The sequence below is a fragment of the Patella vulgata genome, chromosome 4, assembly GCF_932274485.2.
Source record: "Patella vulgata chromosome 4, xgPatVulg1.2, whole genome shotgun sequence".
NCBI classification, from domain to species: domain Eukaryota; kingdom Metazoa; phylum Mollusca; class Gastropoda; family Patellidae; genus Patella; species Patella vulgata.
Window position 1 is genome coordinate 76,096,593 of NC_065882.2, and position 24,488 is coordinate 76,121,080.

Below are 24,488 nucleotides of genomic sequence, written 5' to 3' on the forward strand. Positions count from 1 at the left end.
GAAAATCCAAACCATCAGGTGTCATCGATAATTGATTATGGTCTTGTCATGGTAATAAATGTCTAATTAATAATTTATATAACATTTAAGGCCTAAAGAAAGACCTACAATAAGCAGATTCACCTCTTGCATAATGCATGTTTAACTCAATGACACACCTTATGATCAAAAGCTCATGTGTTAGACCATTAGACAACTTCCCCCCCCCCTTCTCCACTTTAAGGATAAGTCCAAGATACATTGCTTTTATTTCACACTTCTTGTATAGCTTAATCATTACATTGTCCATGTGACCAATCCAATTTTATATTTTTTTTGTTATGTGTAGTGTGGTCTTCCTGCTATCACTTAAACTACTAAAAGCATCAAGGAAAAAATTTGTAAAGAAAGCAAGTAATTTACAAACTGCTTTTTCTGTAAAAACTCTTCCATGAAGAATTTCAAACACAAAATTACTTATTTAAGTATTGACTTTTCTTCCTTTCACTAAAAGCATCATTCTTAATTTTAACTTAACGCTAAGGGCAATACTCCGCAATACGTCATTGACATAAGAGAATTATAATGAAGACAAACATGGCGAGATTAGAGCTGTAAAACTTGCTGTGCATCTTAAAGAAACTAATAACAAGGCGAATTATTTACTTTGGTTTTCTGTCAACAATTCGTTTTTTAAAAGATAAAAGGATTTCGGTTTGAGGCCATTTTAGGAAATGCATTTTCAACCAAAAATGTGGCATTTGGGCACAAACGTCTGTTAATTTCAAGTTGTTGGACTAGAAGTAACCAGGAGGGACATGTTATAGAGCCAACTCTGTCACTGGGTCAATATTTTCTTAGCCTCCTAAATCTATTTATTTGCTTTTTCTGTACAAGCTCTTTCTTGCTGCCTTTCTCCTTCAAATACTTTGATATTGGGTAGAGAGGCAGATTATGAACAAATACTTGTTACAAGTAACCGACGGCGGATTAACCCAGAGCAGACGGTATCCACTCAAACTCCAGTTTACCGTACATAACTCGCTAGACCTTAAACTGTCGATCGTACAAGCTCAACTCTTACAGCCAAATACAATTTAACTTCCATCAGGCTTTCTTACGTAGATGGTCCTTTTCACGTTCATTGTTATTACCATTGATATTTTCGCGTAATGGAGTTTGCGGAAAAAATATGAAGGCATGTTGAGCAATTAAAGATCAAAGGCGTAAGCATTCGTATTCAGTGTGAAAGTATAGAGTAATAAAAATAACTGGGAAACATTAAGAGTTCAAGTTACTAATGATAAAAACAGTTCAAATAAAATTCTTCCATTGAAATAACACCGTTAGTCAGTTTTTGTATAGATATATCGCTTGAATACAAGAAAGAAACATTGATCTAGCGAAACTTCAAACGCATGAGAATCAATAAAGCGTTACACTCATAAAACATGGTTGATTTATCTACTGGATCTTTGAAAAAGAAAAATGAAAGACTGCATATTTTATCTGACACAAACCATCAAAATCCATTTTCTTCAAAGACTTGCATTTTCATTTCAAACAAAATATAAAAGCATATGGCCTGTCTATGAAGAATAAATATTTTATATTATTTTATGTTCTGTTTTATATTTTGGTAATAAAAACACAATAAAGTTTAGCTATTAGTAGTCTTAGCCTATTAATCATACTACATACTGTTTATTATGTCACAGTGAGAATATCATTTCATAGTAAAAAAAAAGTTGAAAGAAAATGTGTTAACTTTAACAATGAGTCTTATCAAATAAGGAAAGTGAACGTTCCGAAAAAAGGGTATCGTCTTGTCTCCTTATTTCGGAAAAAAGGGTATTGTCTTGTCTCTTTATTTCAGAAAAAAGGGTTTTGTCTTGTCTCCTTATTTTTGTATCGTTGATTTTTCTACCTGTTTTGTACTTGGATGTGTTAGGCCATGTTTAAAATTGTAGTGTACATACAACATACTGTAAGTGTACAGTGGATCCCTTAACCTGACAAAGGTGTACAGAGGACCAGTTCAAACCTATCAGACATTTGTACAAGGGGGGAACCAGTTCAAGTGGTCCCCAGCCCTATCTGACATATCCATATGTAATATCATGGTGTAACGTAGACCAGTTCAAGTGGTTCCCAACCCTATTATATGTGTGTACAGGGGATAGATACAAGTTGTTGTCAACCCTATCCAACATGCATACAGTGAATCCATCCAAGTTGTCACAACTTTATCCGGCATTACCTATATCTTACATGTGTACAAGTGATCAGTTTAACTGGTTCCCAAACCTATCCGACATGCATACAGGGGATAAATCCAAGTTGTACTCAACCCTATCCGACATCAGTGTACGGTAGACCATTACCTACATCAAATGAGGCGGGTTGGATGGCCGAATGGTTAGCACGTGCACATTGTATCATAATGTCTGTCATTGAGTCAACTGGCAGGGTTTCGATTCCCCGGTTGTATGTGACAAGGAGTAGGGTCGCCTGTCCAACCTTATGGGTTTTCTCCGGGTCCGCCGATTTCCTCCCACTGCTAAAGACCCCTATGCGTAGGTGAATTATTGAAATAAATTGAATTGAACCATGTGTTAGTCCCAAAATGACCTAGTTTGAGCCAAGTGGACGTTAAACCCCATTTCTCTCTCTCTATATATCAGCTCTATCTAACCAGTCTAAATCTGTCTAACATACTGAACCCCTACAAATATAACTTCTAATCATTTTAAATAGTCCCCAGCTCTATTTAACTTATGTGTGAAGGGAACAAGTCTGAGGGAACCAGTCTAAGTGAACCCTAAATCTAACATATGGTCCCCTACAAATGGTATTTGTTTTATAAACCTAAAATAATTCTGAATGTCAGTCACTGCTGACTATAAAACAACAGACAATCATTCAACGCAAATTACTAAATACCACCATCTCAATTTATGCTCAAATCTTTTGGGTAAATATCTGTATTTGTACGTTTCATATTCCTTTCAAGAGATAGATTCAGTGTACCCATAGCTTGATTCAGAAATTAATGCTTTTAAAAAATATCAAGACTTGATTATATTTTGTTTGATGTGCAGGTTTTTAATAATGATACAGTACTATAAAAGATCTACGGGTTAGATTTTTTTATTGGTAAAAAGATATTATTTCTACAGGTCTACGATACTACAAGCCATACATTAATACTGTACGTTTATTATGGGGTCAAAAAGTCCTAGGAGAGCCAAGAGATAACTAACTAACCAAGCGAATCAGAAATTCAATTTGGAGGCAAGCGGTATAGTGTGTGAGTCCTTCTATCCATATCTTGTAACTAGATTATTGAAGCCAATCAAAGGCAACGTAAACTAAGAGAAGAATAATGGGTTTAAACATCTTCCTGTGACATTAACTTACTTAGTCCCGAGTACCTGGTAGAAAGATGGCTTTATCATAAATGGAGTAAGCTCTAATAGTATTCATAATTCCATCACATATAGAGAGAGAGAGATGGGGTTTAACTCCACTGGACACAAACTAGTTCATTTCAGGACTAACACATGGTTCAATTTTATTTCAATAATTCGCTTACGCGCAGGGGTCTGTAGCAGTGGGAGGAAACCGTAGGACCCGGAGAAAACCCAAGAGGTTGGACAGGCGACCCTTCTCCTTGTCACGTACAACCGGCAAATCGAAACCCTGCTAGTTGACTCAATGGCAGGCCGTATGATGCTAACCATTCGACATCCCCCCCCACCCAATCACATATAACATTTACTTCACACAATATTGATCAACGCGTCTGACAGTCAGTAATATCATAATTAGCCTCATTACATGCTTTGTAAAATAACGTACATTTGTATTATTTCTTTTTGTCAAACCTCCCACTTTCAAAAAGAGCTAAGAAAAAAAAAATAAGAATCTATTTACATTTTCTGCAATGTGAGAAAGGAATTGAGTGTGATACTAAAAGCCAGACATGCGGAAGGTATTTTTTTTCCTTCAGCCATCATTCTTGACCTCTCTTTGAAGTAAGCAGTCGTTAAGTGTTAAGGTAGAAATAGCATCCAGGTAGAAAAATAAGACGTCTGTAAGATGAGAGGAACAGTGGGCAGCTGTTTATCGTGTCTATTCCACGTAAAAAATATATATATTTATTTATTGGCTTCTCTACCACTTTACAGTTTACTCCTTGAGACTCTTACTAGCCATTAACCATCTAACTTCATATACACATCTGCTACGGACCCATTTTCACCTGGATTTTATAGAAATACTGATAGTTTATGTCTCTGATCCTTCATTTTATAGAGAGAGAGAGAGAAATGGGGTTTACTGTCCACTCGACATAAACTAAGTCATTTCGGGACAACATATGGTTCAATGTTATTTTAATAATTCGCTTGCACGTAGGGGTCTTTAGCAGTAGGAGGAAACTGGAGGACCCGGAGAAAACCCACGAGGTTGGACAGGCGACCCTACTCCTTGTCACGTACAACTGGGGAATCAAAACCACGCCAGTTGACTCAATGACAGACCTTATGATACAGCGCGCACGTGCTAACCATACAGTCATCCAACCCATTTCCATCATTTTATAACCAAGGATTTCAAAGCAATGCTTGTAGAATATATTTCCATAATTTTCATTCATAAATTTTAATTATTTTATTAACTATTGAATATTGTCATCTATATTCTAAATTAAATGTAGACCATAAATGTAACGGCTACATTCAGACACTAATCTCCTGCACTTGTTTCAATAAATGTTTTTATTGTCTCGTTGTTTTCATAATTTAGTATTTAACTAAGCTCCTTCTACACCATTATCCATTGTCTTTATAAATCGACCATTATTTACCATTTTAATAAACTGTTTAGTTCAAGTCATTAGTGGAAACATTTCAATAATCTTTTATTGGGTAACTAATTAAATTTAAACTACTGCCAGTACTGGATATTAGTGTCTTAACAACCAAGTCATATAAATTACACCCAAGTTTCATATAGAGGACTTGTCTGCGATATCACCACGGTGGAAGCGGACTTTAAATAAAGCTATTTCACACACACATATAGAGGAGATACATTAGTTTATCATAAAGAATGCACAGCATCTTGTTCATTCCTTTTTAGTTGTAAATAGATGTTAATGTTGTAGCTGGTTAATTAAATTCATATCCAGATTATACAGTTGTTCCTGATTCTAGGGAAGTAACCTACTAGGTTACAATTTGAAGGATTTTGAATCCATTGCAAATGGACATATTTCACCAAATGGTATTCAGGGAGGGTCGTAGAATTCAACATAAAAATAATAAGTTAATTTCTGAGTTTAACATCCTCGTATGACGTAATTTTCTAAAGAAAAAGACAAATTTGTGAATCGATATGGAGCTATAGCTAATATGAGCAGTTATGGAATCTTAAAAAAAAAACTTGAATCAAATCTTTAATGCAATTTATAATGGTTAAAATTTCAAGAAAGGTTGAAGACTCTGGAAGAAATCCCTTTAGCAGACCTTTCCCTTTTAAGCCCCAAAGACATCTTTGTTCTAAAGCTACTTAAAGGCTCAATACCACTCTGGTTGTAACTGAATAATATGTCCCAATCTTTATTCTGGTCAACAAATTGTACTATTTTACAATATTCCAATTAATTGGTGATACAAATTTCATCTTAACACACCTAATTTAAAAAATTGGAAAAATTCAACTAAATGATTTGAAAAGCCTGACATAAAAAAGCTTTTCAAATGTGACTTGGATTTAAAAATATTTTTGAACCCTCTGGACAAGTAAAATAGGATTTAATGGATAATTTACACAACAGGTAAGACACTAACACATCTAGTACTTAGAATAAGGCTATTTTTTTTTTTCTAGAGCTGTCAAGCCAGCAAGAGTGTTATTGTCCCTTTAATAAGAGAAAAGTTGAAACATATTACTCGAAATGAAGCTCTGTAAGGGATGGAATGTTGCAACAATGCGCACCCAATCCCCTAGGCCTTGCCTCAGGGTATAAAATAATATGAAACAGATCTGTTCCTGCATGTCACCATGAGGTCCTACACTAACTGAACCTTGTTATGTATTACACTTTGCTGTCATTTCACTCAACATTTTAAATATTAAATAAATATTTTCAGAAATTTGAAACCCAACAAACACCACCACTTAATGAGCATTCTTTTTTTTTTCTTTTCAAAATTTAATGCATTTATTATTTTTCATGTCTGAAATTTACATTTAATCCTTTTGTAACTGCACGTCAAAACTCAAGTCAAACAGCGGCTTTTGCACAAACCAAATATTTCTTTTTCACTTAATAAATATGGAATCCATTTACAAAGAAAAACTTTTGGGGAGAACAAAAACTTGCCAAGATGAAAGAAATTGTTTCAGGCTTAAAAAAGAATAGATTTTAAAGACGTATTTGTGCAAGTTATTATAGCAGAATTCTAAATTGGCACATCAAAAGCTTGTGACGCCATGTGATGCCTCAAGTCATTGTTGAACTATAGGAAAATTGTCCAACAGCCCAGCAAACCTCTCTATGTATCGGGGAAAATCAATGGCCATAACCGTTCTCATACTGCATGAATTTCCGCAAGTGATTCGATCGCCAATGATCAAAGAGGTTGAATATAATATCACCTTTCTGTAGGCAGTCTATGGTAAACAGTAACATTAATCAATCGCAAGTCTAGTTCAATCAGCATTATCTAATCTCACGACTGATATAGAGACATTAAAGTCGTTCCCCAATCCTCTAATCAATACATTTTACTATTTATCATTTTTACAAATGGAGAGTCAACTGACTTGATGTTGGCCTGTTTGATCGTTACATGTAGCTTGCTATCCGCAACACGCTCATTTATAATTATTTATTAACATTAATGTCATATCGTAGCTTTTGAAGACTGAACTGTGTTCAAATAGTCGGTTTTTCGTGTCAGTGGGTAGAATTAATTATTATTCTCCGAGCAATGGCACGAGAGAGAAATAACAGAAATTTAATGTGACATGTTTAAGGGCAGTCAAATAATGTGTTTTGAATTTGAGGAAATGTGGTTTAACACGGGTAATAAATTTATGTCGTTATCTTTTTCTTTTTTATAGACAAATATTTTTCATCTTATAAAAGCCGATTTACTCATAATAAACATCACTAATCATGAAAATTAGATTTAAATGAAATAAAATAACATAATCCCCATAATCCCCAATTGCATTCAAAATGAAGAGGGCCTATATTTAAAAATAACTCCTCAAATAACACTCATCAATGCCATAGTTCTGAAAGGTTGTAAGTGCCACTTATTAACCAAATAGCTTTTTGATGCATAGGATCACCAATCACAATGTGGGGCTTCTCTATGCAAAATTTCAGAACTGTAGGGTCGTAACTTCCACACAAAAATTGCTTTTAAAAATGTTGATATCGTAACTGGATTATTAAGATTGGAATAGTGTTTTCTCTCTCATCTCAAAAACTAAACTCTGCATTTTTTTTAGACTTATTTGATTTCTTTTGGTTTTCTCCAGTTTACTGCCTGGAAGTTTTAGATATGTTCCATTACCCCAAAATCTCCAATTTACGTTCAAATGGAGGAGGGTCTAAATTTTTACAAATAATTCCATCATATATTACTTGCAGTTTTTCTTCCTGGAAGTCTTAGATATATTCAATTACTTTAGCAGAGTTCACATTATAATTAAATAAAGGCTGAAAGTGTATGCTGACCTGTGTCTGGTATCATGTACATTATGACAATCTTGTGACCAACGGAAACCATTAGCGGGATATTCACTATGGATACCTTCTACAGAGATAAAATATTGCCATTTTAAAGTTGAAAAATACTGTACATTACTCCTCCAAACTGAAATTGATAAAAAAGAAAAAACAATATCACTAACATGTACTATATACCATTATTCAACAGTAAAGCCAATATAATGGAGGGGGTTCAAGGGGGACGTTGTGAACATAGAGATCCATGCAAATCTTTAGCAGTGGGAGGAAACCAGAGGACCCGGAGAAAACCCCACAAGGTTGGACAGGCGACCCTACTCCTTATCACGTACAACCAGGGAATCAAAACCACTCCAGTTGGCTCAATGACAGACTTATGATACAACGCGTGCCCACACTAACCATTCGGCCATCCAAACCCCCTTGTAATAGCTTGATAATGTTCAGAGAACACTTTTCGAAATGTTGCATTAGCTTGATAAGGTTAAGAGAACACTCTTCAAAATGTCGCCAAATTGTATTAATAACCGTTTTCCATTTGTTATTGTTTATTGTGTAAAATCTGATCATAAAATGTTATGATCATAAAATGTTATGATCATAAAATGTTATGATCATAAAATGTTATGATCATAAAATGTTATTCTAAAAAATTTCAGAATTAATTCGCTCAAAAACTGTGTATACTAAATTCAGGAATACGATATAAAGGTTAGGCAGTAAAAAGATTATTTATTTGACAGCGAGGGGGTCATAATTATATGTTGATTTAATTCATCGAACAATTAGGGCAAGCTATAATCTCACATTCAGGACAGGATTGTTTGTGTATATCAGATATTGGGCTCGGTATAAAATAAACAGATTAATTTTCACTCAATTTTATTTCTAAACAGTATCATTAAAAGAACCTCTGCATTTGAAGATATAAGAGAAGGTTGATATTGAAGACAGCTAAGCCTGGGAGTAGATTCTGTGTCTACCGATAGCGGAAATAAGGGAGGTAATTATGGGGTAATGTTATGGCTATGTAATAAAAACTTTCTGAGATATAAGAATCTGAAGCATACCCTAGAGCAATAACATTCCATAAATAAATTCATTGTTTTTGATTGCACCGATCAAGGCATGCCTTTATTTGAAATCAAAACACCAGAGCAGCTTTTCTTACATCTGTTCAAAGCTGTAATCAGAATGCCAAATGCAACAGAAACCCAAAAAACCTGTCTTGATATTGTACTTGTCTCTTACTTCAAACATAATCTAACTCTTCAAAAATGTTTCTGAAACTTTTATACAACATACGAAACATAAACACAGAAACCTTTGTAGTTTCTCTAATCTCTCTTTTCATAGATGGAACATTTGTCAGCAGAAGTGAATTGAAATATAGATTTCTCTTGGAGAAAAAGATGAACGAATTTTAATTTACAATGTAAACGGCCTGCCTATACCTCTATTGCTAATAACCCTTTGTAGTTTCTCTAATCTCTATTTTCATGCTTACAGAACACATAGATGGAACATTTATCAGCAGAAGTGAACTGAAATATAGATTTCTTTTGGAGAAAAAGAGTATGAAATAAAACACAAAAGATGAATGAATTCTAATTCACAATGTATATGGCCTGCCTATATCTCTACTGCTAATAAATACATGAAAATTTCGGAAGTGATAAATTTAAAGATCTGCTGCAAGTTTTAACATTGAATCAAGAGGACTTCCTTCTTTGTAATTCCTAACATTGAGATTAATAAACTACTTTCAGTTTTTGTTCGTTTTAATTCTGATATCGAATGCTAATGTAAGGCAGTATCTTCAATAAGAACATATCAAGAGAATATTAAACAAGATTAACGCATACACATGTAAATACAATTTGGCTCTCCTTAATTCAAGAAATTGTAGAATTACTCCACCAATATAATTATGGGCTTTTTTCTCATTTTTGAAATTGGCAGGAGCTTTTTATGGCTCCCGCACAATTTCATAAATGTGAAGGACTGAAATGACCATAATTAGAGACTTAATTAATCAACATTGATATATTAACTACCAAGAAGTCTTATGAAAATTTATGTAACACAAAGCGAAATTAAACATACAATATGCAAGAGCTAAATCTGCCTATTGCAGGTCTTTCTTTAGGCCTGAAATGTTTTCTAAATTATTGATTAGACATTAATTAACTTATCCAGGCCATAATCAACTCTTGATGGCATCGGAATTCTCCGATATTAAATAGATTAGAACAGTTCAGCCATATTTTGATTAAAACTAAAAATGGAGGAGTAAGACTTAGCTTCGAACAACTAGTACGGTGGTTGAAATTATTGCACACGTCTTGTCAAACCTTCAAAGGCTAACATCTTCGCTCGCAACAGAGTCATTTGAATGAAATTTTCAAATTATTCATTTTACATTATCTATTTTCGAACTATTATAGCAAGAATGGCCAGCTCTTTATCTAAATCTTACACAATGTATCTTTAAGAAAAAGTGAAAGGATGTATGGAAGTGTAGTTTTATATTTTGGCACCAAATAACAGCAGTAATGTGACTATGGGAAACAGTACTTAAGGTAGTCAGCTGGTATTTGGTAGACATCTAAGAGGAGGACATCTGGCTTTCATTTAGTGGCTGCTCTTCAAAGCACAAGTTAACGCTACCAGTGGGTACTGTAAAACATCTGATAGTCTGCCAAATAACGCCAACAGGTCATCCCCTCGATACTTCCTCCACAAAAAAAAATAGTACCAGTCAACTTCTGTTTTGTCTTTTAATGTCAAACGTTTGTATACTTTCTATTCCTTAACAAATTTTTTTATAATAGTTTTATTTTTTACATTATGGCGCCATGGAATGTATTAAACACAGTTCAAAATCAGTCCTATGGACAATAGATAGACTACATGTATATCCTAGATTTTCAAGTAAAAGAAATAAAATGACTTTGGACTTAAAAACCAAACAAAATTTTTTAGTAAAAAAAATGAAAAATAGGAAAGTAAGGAACAATTGTTTTGTAATTCTTTTGATTTTTTACGTATCGTGGCGTCATGTATGCATAAAAATTTTCCTGATCACAACTAACAAACAATAGACAAACTATATGAAATGTTTGTTGTCGGATACAAAATTTTTTTCAGAAATGATTTAATTTTAATTGTATGCTTGAAAAAGGATTCTTATTCTGAATCGAAACTGTTAGCGATAAGAGTAAACTCAGGAGGACTGCACTACACAAACAAAACCCCACAAGACATATCCATGGACAAAGACCTACAATATGTATTGTTTAATGGTTGAGAGCGAGACATTAAGTAATATAGTGCAACAACAAGAGGGTCGTAGGTCCAAGTGTTTTTACAATATATTACGCAATGTCTTAAGCTCGAGAAAATTAAACGACTTAAAATACAGACACTCCACATGTGCTTTTACAGTGAAATACGTCACACGAGTCCAATATTTCACTAGTATAAATAATGTAAGATTGGCAAGTTGCCCGTACGATTATTTGAAATAATGGTACGCCAACATCAAAGGGTGACGTCACATCTGTATTTTAAACACAGATATTGCAAATAACAAATAATAAACGCATATATCAAATCAAATGAGTAACTACATGTTAATTGATATACTCTTTGTACAACCACTTAACTTTCGTACTGAATACCAGCAATTGCAGTGTCCTTCATTTGTCTTATTGGATTGGTCAGTTATTTACCAAATTTGTGTATGTGTGGTGGGGGGAGGGGGGTGTTTGCTTTATTTATTCCATTTCATTTGTATTAAACGTATCCACAAAAAATACAAAAAACAGACAAGTCTATGCCTGACAAAGCATGAATTTGTGCCGGACATTGTCTGCGACATGTGACTTATAATTCCAGGCTTATGAATGAACCTCTCACTTTTTGGCAATCTCCACCAAAGAACAGAAAAATTACTTTTTGGGTGAGATTGATAATATCTCTTCAAATAAAACTACTTCTTAACAATTGTTTTAAAGAAATCACAGAGACAATTAATTGTTGAATGATAGGGGAAAAAAAGCCTTGTGACATAAAAACAAAACAAGTTTTATAAATGTAAAAGGCAACATCTAAGAAGAAAATTTTGTACTAAAATAAATTAAAACCAAAAAAAAAGAAATTTGTCACTTTTTGGGAGAGGTTTAAAAATATTTTGTCTTAGTACTGAGACTATATTAACTCAATGTTTGTAAAGCAACAGTTTCTAAAACTACTTGATATTTGGATCTGTTAGAACAATGGTATATTCTGTATTTACCAGTTATATAATGGGCTGTAATTTCACAGGATTTATCAACGCTTGATAGCAGCTACACCCAAACACATACACAACTAACCTTTACAGACGCTTTAGTATGGTGCTTAACGGGTTCGCTTAAAAAACATTTTTTCTCAAAGTTTCAGTTTTGATGTGATGCAGATGCGTTGTTGAACACATGTGCAACTTATTAATCATGTTTTTTATTTCGGTGTATCTATACTAAACTAATGTGTATAATGAGGCTAAATTATGTAACTTGATTAACCAATTAGGACTGGGTGCACCGCCTTCTAAAATGTCATCTCTATCAAAAAGACCAAACATGTTTGATGTTGGTAATTAAAAAAATAAATATAGGAAGAGGTCGCTGAGGTTATCCTGCATTAAAGAGTTTCTCTAAATTTGTTTTATTATTGCATCAGGATAATGTAACATTAAATGATGATGGAAATAACATGTGTGGATATGATCTTGTGAATTATCTAATTTCACGAACATCAAAGGAGACGGATTCTACATGATAAAGACTGATAACGTATGATATAGGGTCGACTCGACTTGTGTATGATCGCTACTTCAAACATAATATATGATAACAACATATTAACATGCCTAACATCTTACAAAATTAATAAGATTGATGTTCGAGAGGTGAAAAAAGCGATAACACATAACCATCTCGGAATCGATATACAATTAATTTTTTTTCCACATGAAAGATTAAGAGAGTATGTACGTAAACTTTCAACATTCTAAAAAGTTACACTTAAAAATATTGAGATGTAATGAAATCTATTACAAGTAGCTGTTATCATAAAGAAGACTTAAAAACTTTGCCAATAAATTCTACATTAGCGCTGATAGTGGAAGCTCAGCAGTTAACAAAATAATTCTAAAAAAGTTTTAGCAAAGTAATTTCAAAATCAGTGGAAATATCAACTTATTAAATAACTAAATGGAGGAATTTCTTACGATACTTCAGAATCTTTTTTAAATCGGAAATTGTACCAAAAACTAACAAAATAGAATTCAAATATTACAATTTTACTCATTTCGATGCTATTTTGAATCAAATGTAAGTATGTAAACGCTTGAAAATTTCATTGAAAATTGACGCAAAAACTATTTATTTAGTTTTTTTTCACTAAATCTTTTCGAAAGATATTGAGTTTATTTGAAGTGTTCTTGTTGCAATTTCAAACCAAATAAACATCTATAAGTACCTTAATCCCCAACTTCCATTTATTTGCTAAATTCTACAAGAATTTATTTATTTGTTTGCCGACATTAATTACCTGTATCTCTTTCTCCTTCTTTTTAAACTTCACATCCGAGTGAAAATGCATTTAAATTAATACCTCACGTATGATGTCATTAAAGGTTATATTTGAACGAACTCAAGAACCAACATGAACGAAAATTTAATAAACCAGCAGCTTTGACTTTCATCTTGTAAAATGACATCAGAGAAGTTCTTGAATATTTCATTGACAACAAAGCAAACAAGGCACCTAAGATGGGAGATTAGCATGCAAACAACTATGGAATTCAGGTGCAGTTTGGGCCTAGAAAAACATGGTGGCAAAAAGCAAGAGAACAAATAAAAGGTAATCTGTGTTAGAAAGTAGCCTAGTAATCAGTAACTAATACAGTCAACTATCTATATTATTTGTCAGGATGGGTCGTTAACCGAATGATGACTACAATCTACACAATCTGGCCTGGAGTTCACAAAGTATTCTCAGACTTAAGTTAAGAATTTACTCAACATTCAATCACTGTTCTATGAGAAATATCTCTGATCCAGAAACACAAAACCTTGCACATAGTTTCTTATTGATGTATTTGATACATTAAAACAAAAAAGTTTTATAAATGGCCATATTTTAGTTAAAATAAGGCGAACAAAATAGCAGACAATTATATAATTGTTTCTTGCTGGAGTATAAATAAAGACAAAATATAGAATATCTACATCATAAAAATAAATTTTTCCTACTGGTGTGTAGAATTATAAATATTTAACACATGAATTTAATAACACAAGAACTGTTGTACATCGTCTATGATCATTTTTCTAACTTCAAGATAGAAATTTTGTCAGTTTTTTTTTTTTACTGTAATTAGTATCCTGCTGTTAAATCTATTATATTTTTACACTCGATCAACAGTTTGTCAGTTTTTCTTTGTCTTCTTCGTGTTTCCAGAAGTTTTTCATAAATTCAAGATTTTTGTTCTTAGCGATTTAATGGTTTCAAAAGCCTTTTGTAATAATGGTGGCAAGACATTAGAAAGTACTTGGCCCACCATTACAAAACGGTTAAGAAAATTCATGCTCTAATGAGCTAAAAGTAGATTGTTTAAAAGGGAAAATACTATTCTATTAAAATATAACAACTTGAAAACCGTTAGTATTCATCTTCACACTCTCGCTTGCGTTCAACCCGAGACCATTCATACAAAATCAATCAAGCAATGCTGAAATCAAGCCCTAATATAACTGGATCACGCTTCACCGATCAACAAAAGCCTCAATTTTTGATGTAATGCTTGTATCTTTGCTGCAGATTAGGGTAGGTCGTGGGCTCACTGCAGGTTTAATCTTACAGAATCAACGTGTCTTGGAACAGGAATCAAACTTTGTTCTCCGAAGCATGATAATCTCAGTTAGTACCTCGCTACAATCAGGGAAATTTATCTTTTGATGTTGGACGTTAATTGACTCTAATATTACCCAATTCGACAACACAAATCATATTTCTTTTATTATTATCGAGGATGAAACAGAATTTATGGCGCATGGTCCCAAATGTCTCTTAAATTAACGCCAACGAAAATAAAAACATCCAAAACCGTGAGTCAGGAAAATAAAACTAGTCAAAATATAAAATGAATTTCAGAAAAAAAATCAAAATAGACAATTTGAATGTGTGGTGGCCGTTAACTCGCCACATTTTTAATTACAAATCTACGATTATATTAAATTAGAAAATGTCTGATAACCCAAACCAATACTTCTCATTTATTCCTAATTGTCGAGATTTCTTAATTGACTTAATAAAATTTCTTTATCTTAAGACTAGGACTTGGAACAAAAGATAATCAAACTCGTGAAACAGAAGTATCATTACCGATCAATTTGTCGCCATTTTCACTGTTTTATGGAGAATATTTATGATCGCATCTTCCCCTTAAACAGACAAATAGATTGCCAAGGCAACAACTACCACAATATTTCTTCTGCGAAAATAGAAAATTTCATTTTCTCAAATTTAATTAGTTTGTTGGGATTTTTTTTTTTCATTTTCTACTTCGCAGATCTATAAAATTTATTCACGATTTTTTCAAGGAGAGCAGAAATTAAATTCTACTTCGAAAATTAAATATGCCAAAAGCTAAAATATTTTTCACAGTTGCACTAGTATTAAGATTGTTTTTGTTTTTTTTTTTTTTTCATTTTCGAATTATAATTTCACAGATCCATAAAGATTTTTCAAGAATAGTTGAAATTAAATTAACTGCGACATTAAAATATGGCCGTAAGCTAAAATATTTTTCACAGTTGTACTGCCTTGATCAACTGATAACATTTTGTTTAAAATGTAAAATAGTCGTATCTCAACTCATATATTTTCATTGCTTTTTTTTTTCTTTCTTATAACGACTTTGCCTTAAACCATCCAATAAATATTGAAAGCAACACAACTTTTTCTTCTGATGGATTTTCCATGCTGACATAAATAGGGCTGCTTGGTGATCTATCAAAAGTTTTTTATATTCTTGCTACCAACTTTTACTACTTGGCTTGAAAGACGCAGGCGGTTGCAGTAGCTATGAGTTAAGGGTTTGGCTTCAGGTTACGATGTCTGTGTAACCAATAAAAACTTAGAATAGAAAAGGATTTAGAAAATACTTCCAGCCATAACCTACTAATACTCCTTTTTAATTATAGCTTAACTCTCTTTAATTACAAAACTTAATGAGCTGTCACTAATTATACATTTTTTAGTCTATGAAAACTTTATGACCGTACCATACCGTACCCTACCTATGAAAACTTTATGACCGTATACCATACCTAAGGGTAATTTGAAGGGGCAGGCACTAAAACTAATAACAAAACCTACTTTAACTAGCATTAAAACTTATTTACACCCCATAAACATTTTTAATTGTCTTCCAGATAATCAACATCTCAATATGGGTCATATGACATCACCAACTCTCTCTATCAATCTTTTACAGATTTAAAGTTGGGAGCGAGAAATATGAAGATCTCAGTTTTTCATAAGAGAGAGAGAGACAAATGGGGTTTAACGTCCACTCGACACAAATTAGGTCATTTCATGACTGACACATGGTCCAATTTTATTTCAATAATTTGCTTGCCCGTAGGAATCTTTAGCAGAGGGAGTAAACCGGAGGACCCAGAAAAAACCCACGAGGTTAGACAGGCGACCTTGTTTTTCATAAGAAATATGAGAATACTGAACCAATAAAATTGCCAAAAATTATAAAATACGAAAAAATATAAAATAAATTAGCTGAATGGTCTAACGCGAAATGTATATCTGTCATCAGTTTAAAGATTGATGAAGTGCTACAAGCAAGAGTACAGCATGTTAGTCCCGAAATAACATAGCCTGTGTTGAGTGGATGTTAAACCCTATTTCGCCCTCTAAAATATTTACAACCATCTTAAAACCTAGCTCAAATTAAGTCTTGAGATAAGCTGTTTTATCAATCACCAACGTGGATGTACATGTATACTACTGCCGTTCTTGTGATTTACGGCCCTTCCTTTCTAAACAAATGACTCCCTTTTTACAAATGTTCTGTTTCAAGAGGAAATTAATTTCTTTGTTTATATACTTGTGCATTGCTACAGGTACAATATTTCTGCCAAAAGATGAAACTTTGACATGAAACACAGAAAAGCTTAAACTCAATAGAGGATAAAATTGTCTGGCTGGAAATAGATTTTTATTTCTCTCTTCACCGAACTGGATCTTTTTCCTTGTATTTTTCTACGTAATCCAGATTGGAAACAAAGAATACTGGAGTATTTGCTTACACCAGACTAAGAAAACTGAAAATGTTTTTCTTAAGACATTAAAACAGAAAGAACTCCCATGCATAAACATTTAGAGCCACAGTAAGAAAGATACAAAGGCCAAATGGCTACATAGATCGAGAGGCAATGTATCAAACTGTTCAGGTTTTAACTACGCTGAGACGGAGGATAAAATGGTGGCCGTGTATTGTTAACCAGCTGTATCAACATACTTGGGATGAAACCCCCGTTTAACATGGTAACTGTACTGCCATTTGAGACCTCGTTCACTCCATTGTATGGAAAACTAGTCAAATAACTGTGAAGGCCACTTCAATTACCTTGTCATGTTTCATGACCTCTAAATAAACAAATTACATCAATCTAATTATCAACCCAATATACATAGGCCTTATTGATAACTCATAAACCAACAGACTTCTAACCCTTTATTAATGACAATATTCTGTAGGGCGTACGTTTCTAACTCAACAAAAACTATCTTAAAATTTGTAAATTTTGGAGGAATATAAACATCTTAATCTAAAACTTTGAATTGTAAACCAGCAGACTTCCAACCCTTTATTAATGACAATATTCTGTAGGGCGTACCGTTTCTAACTCAACAAAAACTATCTTAAAATTTGTAAATTTTGGAGGAATATAAACATCTTCATCTAAAACTTTGAATCGTAAACCAGCAGACTTCCAACTTTTTATTAATGACAATATTTTGTAGGGCGTACCGTTTCTACCTCAACAACAAACCATCTTAAATTTGTAAATACCGGTGCAATATGAACATCTTAAATCTAGAAACTTTGAATCATAAACCCTACTGATAAATTGTAAACCGAACGATTTCGAACCTTTTATTAACGGCAACATTCTGTAGGGCGTACTGTTTCTACCTCAACAAATACTACCTTAAATTTTTAAATTCAAGAGAAATATCAACATCTTATTCTAGACAATTTGATGAATCTAATCAACCAAATGTACCATATTTACAAGTTAATCAGGTGACCACCACTGTATAAAAAGATCTTGCAGGATTCGTTAATGTTACATTTACCCAATGGTTGTAAGACGTTTAAACTCCTGCTTTATTCTACCCAAGTCTGTTGTAGGTCTGTTGACCAGGGACTACACTATCTATACTAATATTTGTGACTGTCGTCTGTCTCTTCAGGGTTGATAGCTACACTACAGCTGTCTCGAGGCTAAAATTTGGTGTATTGAGTAACTCGGAACGCGGAGTAACATAGGCCTGGTAGCGATGGACACCACTTCTGGTTTCAGAGTTATGCCATTTCTGGTTCATGGCTACGGCAGGTCAACCGGGAGTCTTCACATAAGCTATACAGGTCACAATTCTATGGAATACAATTACTGCTTATTACTGAATGACGTTTCAACTAGACATCTCTAGTCAGTGTCAAGCCTGTATATTCCAGTTCAATTACTAAATGCCATTTAAACAATTCACATAAGCTATAAGTCGGGATTTTTAAGGTTCATCCATAGTGGACAAAAAGAGAGAGAGAAAATGGGTTTAACGTCCACTCAACACAAACTAGGTCATTTTGGGACTAACATATAGTTTAATTTTATTTTAATAATTTGCTCGCACGTAGGGGTCTTTAGCAGTGGGAGGAAACCGGAGGAACCAGAGAAAACCCACGAGGTTGGACGGGAGACCCTACTCCTCCTTAGCGAACAAGCAGACAACTGTAGCAAAAAGTAGCAATATGGTGTCTGATGTGATTTCTATTTGCGGTAGGAGAGAACAAGTAAATCATTGAATGTTTCACAACAATTGACTTTTTTTAATTTGTAAGTGGCATACAAAAAGGTGCGAAACTATTTATCAAAAACTATTTTGTAGAAGCAAAAGAACTGTAGAAAATATTCCAGACTGTTCATGTACATTATATGTATACAGCTGGGAATGGAGGCTATTGGTTGCCAACAGTTACCACATGCTTTTCTCTTCAGTTTCACCCCAATATCCCACCATTGATCTTTACACTGTATTTAGCTTCAAGGTCTTTACAAATAAAGGCATTAAAGTCAACCGGGTCAGACGGCTTGCTGTGTAGGTTGAACTATCACCGACAAATCGGACAATGGCAACACCTTTAATGTTACTTAACTGTTGCAAGTTTGAAGTAAATAAATATGGGTATTATCCAGTGTATGTGAATAAAAGGACAGTACATTTATAATATATCAAAATTTGAATCATGAAATTAGAATGCCGATATTTTGGTACCACTATGGTTTAACCAGAATGTTATTTTCAGTGATCCAACAGGCTGAAAAGCAAATGAAAGAAATGCTTTTAAATGTCTGTGCAACCCATGGTTATATTTTTTCTTCTAAACTTATCAAGATTGTACTTTACATTCCGTCCAATTTCCACTGCCAGAGATCTTTAATGCACACAGCCAATTTTATCATAGCACCAATCATGTTTTTTTTTTTCAAACACACCCAGTAAAATAATTTGATAGTGTAGCTTTACAGAGTGTCTCCACTTATCTAAATTCAATGGGGAACTGCAGGGTATGAGATTTAACATCCACACAAACTAAGTCATTTCGGGACTAACATTGTTCAATTTTATTTCAATAATTCGCTTGCGCGTGGGGGTCTTTAGCAGTGGGAGGAAACCGGAGGACCTGCGGAAAACCCACAAGGTTGGAGCAGTGGGAGGAAACCAGATGACTTGCTGGACACCCACAAGATTAGTCAAGCGACTCTACTCCTAGTCATGTACAAGTTTCGGATCAAAACCATGCCAGTTGATCTAAACACGATTAAAAACATGAACTATGTCATTTGGGGACTAACAAAAAGGTACAATTATTCTGAATAATTCGCTTGTACCTGTGTCTTAAAGTGGGAGGAAACCAGACGACCTGGAGAACACCCACAAGGTTAGAATACAAAAAAAAGATAATTCACATACAACCTTGGGATTGAAACCACGTCAGCTGTAAATGACACACCTTATGATCTAAAGTGTATTCATTAGACAATTCTGACCCTCCCCCACCTAAATGTAAAAAATGACCTGAGAAGGAAATGATCCGATCGGACATCTATTGCACTAACGCACTTACTCCCCTGTAACAAATTCTACACCCATTATTATATTGAGGTCAGATTTTAGGAGACCATTAAACATCAAAAGTTGATATATCTAACAAATTTCTCATAATTTATTTATAGCCAGTCTGTTTATAAATTTGTAAGCAAATTATAAAATTGTGTCAGTTAGTCGCCATCAAAATACAACCTGTGCCAACGCCCTGAATACGAATAAAATTAAACATACATAGCAAGAGTTTTGTTTTAACTATATGACCCAAAACTTGATTTACATTATTCTTATATTCTGATCAAAATTGGTATTTGGAGTTGGGAGTTTGAAAAACAAGAGTAGGATAGGAATGAGAGAGAGAGAGAGAGAGAGAGAGAGATCAAAACACCAGTCATTTGGGAACTAACCAAACGGTACAATTATTCTGAATAATTCGCTTGTACCTTGGTCTTAAATTGGGAGGAAACCAGAGGACCTGGTTAGAAAAAAAAAAGAAGATAATTCATAGACATGCCTATCTTTAATAGGGTAACCCAGATGAAAGGACGAATAAAAAAAAAAAAAAAAAATGATAATTCATAGACATACCTATCTTTAATAGAGTAACCCAGATGAAAGGACGTATAGAACCGTATGCTGTTATATATTTAAGACTCTTATAAAACAAGAAAAGTAAAATATAAAACTCTTTTCAAGTGATAAAATTTACTGTCAATATTTATGAGTATGTGCTCTCCTTCTTTTTATCAAAATGTATTAAATAAGATATAAATGGGTCCACAAAACCCCCGTTCACGACATGTTTTAAAATCAAAGGACCAGATAAAAGACTGAGGTCAACTAATAATACAACTGGAAAGATTTACAACTTAATATAAGTTTTCCTAATACAAATACAATCAAAGCCCATAGAGGTTTTTAGGCAGCTTGGAGGACCCTCGTCGTGAAATTGAATGTGATTTTCAATTGAAATAAGGCTTTAAGATTAGTCTTGTTCATTGAGTACTAAAATGAACCATACAATACATAGTGAAACTCGTGACCTAGAGAAGAGGAAAATAAACATGGACGAACCCAGCCTTTTATTAAGTTTGACACTCAACTCTTTGATGTCTGCACACTGTTTGATTATAGAATTAGATACAGCTTGGAATATTGGCAAACTGGCTTCTTTTGTAACTGTAAACAGTTGTGTTCAGTTATCAAACACTCTTATTGAAGGCTATCATAATTCAATAATGCAATATTAACAAGCCAGTCCTATTGAAGAACTACAAGTTCAATTAAAACCCTCCTTTCAGACAACTCAAATCGAAACATGAAAACTGCATAGAATATGCATTCAAACTTATCTCTTTTCAAACAAAAATAATAAGGTCCCTTATGCATCAGATTTAGATTAGAATTTATGGGTATCTTTGATGTTAGATGGACAATTATTACTTGTCTTCAGAATATTATGGCTTTTTTTTTCACAATTTTAAAATTAAAATACTATGAAAGATTTCCCGGTCAAAGACTCTAAGAGAGAGAGAGAGAGAGAGAGAAATGGGGTTTAATGTCCACTTGACACAAACTAGGTCATTTCGAGACTAACATATGGTTTAATTTTATGTCAATAATTCGCTTGCGCGTAGGGGTCTTTAGCAATGGGAGGAAACTGGAGGACCCGGAGAAAACCCACGAGGTTGGACAGGTGATCCTACTCCCTTGTCATGTACAACCGGGATTCGAAACCACGCCAGTTGACTCAATGACAGGCCTTATGATACAGCGCGCGCGTGCTAACCATTTGGCCATCCAACCCCCAAAGGCTCTAAGAATGATAAATTTATGATTATTATAACCACTGACTGTAATGTGAGCCTATTGACTAAATACTTTCTCAATAAACCTATTATCGTTAATCTTTATTATCATTACATGTTGTGGCCTGGAAATTACGACTTTAACATAAATGGACAAAATGTCAGGCACTAACAGAACCAGCACCCAAGATCTTGAACTTTGCACCAGAGATGTGTTAATAAATATCAATAAAAACACTGTGGCAGACACAGGGCTGGTTGTAGAAAATGTGGGGCCCAATTTGAGAGGCCTGAAGTTACAGAATATAAATACATTGCAGCAGGATATGAAAAAATAGCCACACCTGCTGCCAGATTGCCTTGAAATTTTTAAATTGGTGAGCTGTGGTGTCCCTCTTAGTGCGGGGTCCAATTTGGCGAAATTGGTCAAATGTTGTCGAAAACCGGCCCTGGACAGAAAAAATGACAGACACCAAGAGTCTAAAGTGGTACTGGACATTGTCTGTGACAGGTGCCTTTAATTCCAGGCTTTTATAACATGTGAAGGGGAGAATTGGATCCAGACAGTGGTGTTTCTGTTTACTCATCTAAAAATTCCACAAGGACAAGCGTGAGATCTATGCTACATGTTTTTAATAATGTTAAAGGGCTTACCTTCCGTGAGATTTCTGCCTGGATTAAAAGCTCCACGTGGTGTACTGGGAGGTATTAAATCACAACTTGTTTGTTTAGATATCCTACATCCATACTGATTCTCACTTCTATAATTAGAAAATTATAACGATAACGTTAATAGCTCATAATGAATACGGTCCTAATTATAAAATCACATTGATTAGCAACTTTAAAAAGGTTTGCTTGTGAAATATTTATTTAACAAACAGTTGCCATGCAAGATACGCCCACATTTTGCAAGAGATGGACAGAGGACAAGCTCAAAAAAAGAAATGATTTTTCGTACAATCAGGTGCCATAATCCATGAAGTTACAATCCGATATATGCCAATATCGACAGGAACCAAGATCTTTTGGAGATAAACCTATGTATCAAGTTTCGTCAAACTCAGATAAGAATTGTGACCTGTAGAGTGTTCACAAACCAATTGTGGACTGACAAATGGACGGACAGGGGCAAGAACAATATACATCCACATGAAAATGTGGGCGTATATAAATATAGTTTGTGGAATATGTACTTATGATTATCTAATATTTCAACAGATAACAAGCAAATACGGTCAATGAAGGAATTATGTAATGTGAAAGATTTATATTATTTTCTCTGAAACTTACAGCATGATGATAAGGGTATATTGGGATATCTACAAAAATGGGAGCTGAAGTGGGAGCCATATCAATTCCAATGTAATTGTGAAAAACCACTTACACGCGAACAAAATTATCATAAGGAGTCGGTGTATAAGAATTATTCAAATCTACTTACTTGAAATCTTTAAACTGAATACTACAACAGTCAAGTTTTTGTGTTATTGGCTGCTTCACATGAAATTTGTATAAATTTTCTACCGTTATTTTATTTGTTCTTAAAACTTGAAGATAATTCCTAAGTCTTGTCTGCAAGCTACTAGTAATCTGAAATGGAGAACCATGAAGATATTAGGCTCAGTGTACGACAATAATATGTTATTTAACAAATAAATATCAGTACCTATTCAACAGTCTCTGGTTCAGACTTTAAGTATTAGTCGTTGTTCTTTTTATTTTAGAGGAAAAAAGTTCCCCTTAATGAACACATTGAACAAATTGCTCCCCTGAAAAAGCTCTCTCAGTTTCGATTTAGAAATTAAGGAGAGTGATCTGATATTAAGGAGAGTGATTAGTTGTATGTACCATATGGGAAATGGTTTCGAAGATCAATGATAATAAATATAAACATCGTCTGCTAAATAATAGCACTCGTAGTCATACGATCAGGTCAAACTTTTGCTTCGTCTAAAAATACTTACGATATTCCAAAAGAAATAGCTACTTTAAGACTTTAATATAAATATGTAATGTTGTGGTACTTACTTTGTCTAAATTAGATTTTAAGTTAGTTTCTTCGTTAGTATATGGTAAAGAGTCATAAATAGCCTGAAAAATACAGAAAAAATAACAAGTTAAAGAGAGAGAGAGAGATGGGGTTTAACGTCCACTCGACACAAACTAGGTCATTTCGGGACTAACATATGGTTCAATTTTATTTCAATAATTCGCTTGCGCGTAGGGGTCTTTAGCAGTGGGAGGAAACCGGAGGACCCGGAGAAAACCCACGAGGTTGGACAGGCGACCCTACTCCTTGTCACGTACAACCGGGGATTCGAAACCACGCCAGTTGACTCAATGACAGACTTTATGATTTAGCGCGTGCGTGCTAACAAGTTAAAACAAGGATCTTTATTCACAATATGCATATACGCTCGTGTAACAAAAATAAAACAATTCATAAAACCAATGTAGTTCTG

General features: G+C 33.9%; 1 protein-coding gene across 1 annotated transcript in view; it reads right to left on the reverse strand.

Moving 5' to 3' along the window:
* The window catches only part of LOC126818063 (VWFA and cache domain-containing protein 1), a 62,823-nt gene that overhangs the window by 22,136 nt on the left and 16,199 nt on the right, over positions 1 to 24,488 (reverse strand). The window contains exons 2-5 of the mRNA XM_056100079.1: positions 24,055 to 24,117; positions 23,468 to 23,616; positions 22,678 to 22,784; positions 7,739 to 7,877 (exon numbers count right to left, since the gene is read on the reverse strand). Coding sequence (XP_055956054.1) covers positions 7,739 to 7,877; positions 22,678 to 22,784; positions 23,468 to 23,616; positions 24,055 to 24,117 — 458 coding nt within the window. The remainder of the gene's footprint in view (positions 1 to 7,738; positions 7,878 to 22,677; positions 22,785 to 23,467; positions 23,617 to 24,054; positions 24,118 to 24,488) is intronic.